This window comes from Thermobia domestica, chromosome 3, assembly GCF_964235325.1.
Source record: "Thermobia domestica chromosome 3, izTheDome1.hap1.1, whole genome shotgun sequence".
NCBI lineage: Eukaryota > Metazoa > Arthropoda > Insecta > Zygentoma > Lepismatidae > Thermobia > Thermobia domestica.
In genome coordinates, this window is record NC_137456.1 from 336,409,336 (window position 1) to 336,414,888 (window position 5,553).

General features: G+C 33.7%; 1 protein-coding gene across 1 annotated transcript; it reads right to left on the bottom strand.

The window, feature by feature from the left end:
* Positions 1 to 1,861: 1,861 nt before the first annotated feature.
* On the bottom strand, positions 1,862 to 3,640 carry LOC145682001 (uncharacterized). Its single transcript, XM_081753604.1, has 2 exons — positions 3,417 to 3,640; positions 1,862 to 2,315 (listed from the first exon to the last, which is right to left on the bottom strand). Exons 1-2 carry the CDS (start codon positions 3,456 to 3,458, stop codon positions 2,016 to 2,018), a joined length of 342 nt encoding a protein of 113 aa, XP_081609730.1. The 5' UTR covers positions 3,459 to 3,640; the 3' UTR covers positions 1,862 to 2,015.
* Between the last annotated feature and the right edge of the window lie 1,913 nt (positions 3,641 to 5,553).

Consider the following 5,553-nt stretch of genomic DNA (forward strand, 5'->3'; position numbering starts at 1 on the left):
GTCAACCTCCTGTTGAAGAAGAGATCCAGTTAGTTTTCGTTAGCCATAGAATGATGCGAAGAAAGAAGGTATGGCGATATCCATGGCTCGACGAATCCCAAGGCCTCCATTTTCATCTGGTAAGGAAGCTTGTAACCATGTTTTTGAAAGAACAATTTAGAATGGATTCCAGATCTGTTGGTTTAATAGTGTGGTCGAATTTGTCAAGTATATATATTTAGTACATCTAGAAACGAGAGTTTGGTTGTGAAAAATTTTCAGAACGTAAAGTACGATGTTTATTAAAATTAATACAAACTAACTTTCTTAGTAAAAGAGTGATATTTACTGATAACTAACATAAAAAAAAAACTTGAACATCAACCTTCTATCATCAAGTGTTAACAAGTTGATAAATGTGCCAAATTACGTAAATGTATATTTAGCAATAAATATAGAGGAAATAAATCAGGAAATTTAGAAAAATCAGAAAGTTTGAAAGCCAATGTTACACTCAGCCCGAAGTATGAATGCCAACCATTAAATACATTGTATTTTGTTATTGTGTTATACCATAGAGATTTTTTTACTTTTCACTATGCTAACAGATGAGAATTTAAGTAAATATCCTCTATAGTAAACACAAAGTTTCAATTGTTCTTTCGGAGAAGCTTTTCATTGACTTCAGCTTTTAGTCAGCTGTATCCCGCTTGTATATTGCATCCCTATTTCTGCAACCTCCATCGTTATATTCTTCTCTCATTTGACTCTATGTCTCCCTAATGATCGTGCTAGCCTTCAAGATCCTACAATTGTTTGATAAAGGCTGGAAATCTCCCAGTTGCATGACGAATGGTAAAGTTCCGCCATTCTCCACTCCCATTCCTCTTATGACGAAATTCGTGTCAAAAATTTATTCTCAAAAACTTTCGGTAAGCGTTCCCCCCATGTTTCCCTCAAATATACAGCATAACATGCATGACTATCGTTATGTAAATTTTAAACTACGTCTTCGTATGGGGTCAGTCTTCCTAAATAGCATGTTTCAGACAATGCTACAGGATGCTGACAGAGGAGTGAAAACTCAAGAAATATTACCATCACATTATTCGTCTTTCTTGTGAATTAAAACAATGATTGATTCATTCCGCCCTTGTGTCAATTTCTTCCTGTTCCATATAGGCTCAATGAGTTAAGTTCCTTTATTTACAATTTTCGAACCGACCTAAGATTAAAGCAGCCTGAGTTTCGTCTACACCCGAAAACTTTTATTGAATTATAATTCTCAAGACCTTTCTGGAGCTACCAAAATCTTCTCTCTTTGCCCTAGAGATTTGGATGTTTTTTATTTGATGTAAACAGATTTTTGTGAAGTTATATATATATATATATATATATGTGTTATGATAGCCATCTGCGTTTAGCATATTTTTTCTGCTGTGTACGTTTAGTGCAATCCTGGCGCAACTTTAGTTCGTTCTTATGTTGTTCCTTGTACCACTTATTTAAATTTTTCGAAAATTCTAATGCTATTTTTATCATAGTATATTCAACACTAGTGTACTCCGAACCTTCTAATCCCAATCGTAGTGTAATGGTTGTGTTATTTTTTGAGTATGTGCTTTACTGAATAATCAACAATCATTTTCGTATTAGATCTATTTTTGGTAACCAACATTTAGTTATAATCGTGTTATGATGAAATATGTGACTCAAATGTACAATAATTTTGTAATTATTTATTTATCGTATGCAATTAAAATATTAAACTAGTAAGAGAAAAGTTAATTACTAATATCTACACTTTACTAAGAAATCACTTCTTTATTCCATATGATTAGAGAAATAAAATTATGTAAATGTTCCACCTTAAGTATGACAATAATAAATAAGAATTTTAAAAGGTTAGCCAGCATTAAGATATCGTTACGTATAATAATTTCGATACATAATTTATTCATATTTATTGTAAATAGTTCATTATACGTATGGGAAATATTATAATAGAAAGGAATATATTATTTTGTTTTGTTTTTTCAGTAGATACCATGAGAAAATCCAGCCTTAATATCCGTGCAATTACACAACTCAAGTTTCCTTGCAACGTAGCATTGGATGATGCAGGCATATTTGAAGTAATGTTTGTAACCCCATAATCCATGCGATTCATCTAGAAATCTACATTTCCTTATGCTTATAGGAAGCAAATCTTTAACTTGGAAATCAGCAAAATCTTCGTGAAGCAGTATGTGATATTCAACGTCTGTAGGTACCATAATTGAAAACTTTGCTTTGTCTATATTTGACGGCAACCCTATGCCTGGGAATATCAAAACCTAGAAATAAAAATAAAATTATTATTATGGTTTAATCTTATAGTTGAATTAAACTAATGTTGTACATGATGTATGTTTTATAGATCATTATAACTTGTAAATATTTCGTAATGCAAAGAATTCTGGGAATACGTCAAATGTATTTAAAATACAAAGATGGAGTGATTTTAAACGAACTTTAAAAAATCCGTTATTGAATTCTCTGTGTGTGTGTGCCATTCATTCGATAGAGCATCAACATCTACCTGAGAAAGTAATGCAATTTTTTCGCGTTGCTATCGCTTGCTGAAGGAGGTCACGTGAATTCGCCTTGCACTTCTAATTCGTATCAATTACAAAGTAAAATTTTCCCAATCATCTCCTTCACTCGGACGCATAAGCATGCTTTGCCGACCTTCTTTCGAGCTTGGGAATACTCGAACGACAAGATCGGTCGCAACGTAGTCGGTCGCGTACGAACTATCCTGTTACAAAAATCAGAACATGAAATACATACTAATTTTACCTTTTTCCTGTGCTGGTCACTAAATACCGCGAGGGATAGTTCACTACTTGTACATTAAAATTAAGTACGTACCGCAACCTAAACTCTCGCGATAGGTTTTAACACTTATAGAAAAAAATTAACTAATTGAAACACCGGGAGTTTGCTTTCAAACACTCATATTTAGCTATAAGACAAAATAGTTTATCTTACATAAAGTAAGTAACAAATATTACGTACGAGCACCAAGAAATGAAATCTGTAACGTCTACATTAAACACACAGTAAAAGCAAGAATCACATATGTAAACTTGTAGAGTACTCTTTTCTCAATAATTCTCTATCTAGCAATTTGATTATACAAATATGCAATTATTCACATAAAACTATTTATACGTGCACGGAATTATCGACAATGGCTGATTTTTGTTGTTTCTTTTTTTTCTTTTATTCTCACTGCTGCTGAATAACGATAAAACTGGCGTACTAATCACAGATAAAGAAAAAGAACTCACTCGATCTCGTCGTACAACTTGCTCCTGCTAATAATACTCATGGGATAGTCCTACTAATGGTTCCTTGTGGCTACAACAAACATGCGTTTCAAAACTACTTACGAATACGCTTCGTCCGGTGCGGGATATTCCCTGTAGTATCATCCTGTGATCGCTGGATATTGATGATGCAGATGCAATAAAACTTCCTGTAGGATAAAACTTCTTGGCTGAGATTTCAGTTAATGTCGGGCATAATGCTGAATGCGTTGACTTCTTTTATTTTACTTGTTAAACACAAAACTCTTAACTAATTCATAGTTCCACAAGATCGCCGATCCTCACGCTGGGACTCGTAGTCTTCTTGCCGGTGGACAGTTCCCGATTGCTTGGCGCACTTTCTTGTCACCACAATGCACGTGATGAGGAAGTATGCACTGGACATAACACTGTTCCTGATTGGCTAGTAATTGAAAAATTGTCCAATCACGACTGGACTTAGAGATAACCGGAAACGTGGCATGATCCAGCACTTTCTAGAATGTTCCAGACAACTACGCAGAAAGAAATTCCAACGTCTTCGAGACAAAGGACTATTGTTCTGCACACACACTCATTCACAAGAAAAGTCAGTTTGTGGCGTCGAAGAGATGTCTTGGACTGTAAAAGCACTCGCATAGTTGCCAACTGATAAATTTATCACTGAAAATTAATTATGAGTTCAATAAAATATTCGCATTAATTTTTCTTGCTTCGAGAGTCGATAGCAAATGGCGCCCACAGAGAATTGGCAATATTGCATTATTAATGTTGCCAAAGGACCCTGGACCGTTCGGATGGTCCTTAATTTTGGTTTACCCTGTATATGGTTTACTTCAACTATCTTAGGGTAAATGGAAACACAGCCTTGTCTTGTTGAGGAGAATACGCCACTGTAACACTCTTTAGAAACAGTTTGGGTGAATGTAAAACACCAAGAATATATCGAAGAAACTATCCCTTTTTGGGGTACTGCTAACGGAGTACTACTGGAGGAGCATTATTTATGAAGCACTATTAACGCCAGTATGCACCAATTTTGTACGCCTTATCATTATGATTGGTATTATTTTTAAATAATAGGTCTTTACACCTGTATGTTTAGCCACTTTTTTTCGCCACTTTTATACAATTACGAAATGTTTTCTGTCTTTTAATGTCTTTTTATTAATGTATATACTTTTCCTTCATTAGAATTGATTCTCATTCAGTATTTCTAAATATGGTTTCTCACAGTGTGTATACGTTTTAAAACTTTAAACTAACAACAATACCTGTTTTCCACAACGTTACAAAAATATCACTTAACATGTACGAGTCGCGTTTGGGTAAAAATTTAGGATTATATGAAAAGAAACATTTTTCTAATAATGCATGACGAAATGAACAAAACTTTTTTTTCGGATCGGAAAGGTATCGGAGACGAAGTTACAATTCAAAGATTAAAATACGATCAACAACGGACTCATTAAATTTGAGCATTACCTTACAAGATAGAAATTTCAACACTTAATAGCTATGAATGAATTTTGAAAAAAAAAAACTTTCTTCTTTTTTTTCTTTTTTTCATAAAATATGAATGTCTCTTTCAAGCACTTTAAAAATTTGATACAACCAGACTGAGAAATACTACAAATATCATGCCAAACCCCCTTTTTTTCTCACATTCAAGAGACATTAAGCGTCAAAGTCATTTGCTTATCAATGATTTTCAACAAGATTTAACAACCTTAAAATTATTATTCACAATAGATCTTACTTTCCTATTTACTGCCATGTGATTCAACATTTGAGAGGATTTTAAAACAAAATTGGTCCTTAAAATGCTTAACTACAATATAATTTCTTAACGGCAATTATTAAGGTTACATAATGATTCATATCCCCTACAGTGGGCATTTCGGAAACATCATTCATAACACTCTTCTATTAACACCTTTTCATCCCATTCACATTTAATTACATCGAGGGCACAACGTCAACCTCGGCAAATATTGTCTTCATAAAGACACTTCATTGCTACTACTATCGGAGTGTAGCCTTGCTACTGCTTTTGGAGCATAGCCTAATATCATTGAGCGCCTCTTAACATCTTCATCCCGGACACACATTGTCAACGGGGTACATATATAAACGCAATATTTTTTAAAACCCATTTATAAACATACATCGTTATGCATTCGCCTTATGCCTATATGATCTCTGTTATCTAGCATTATTC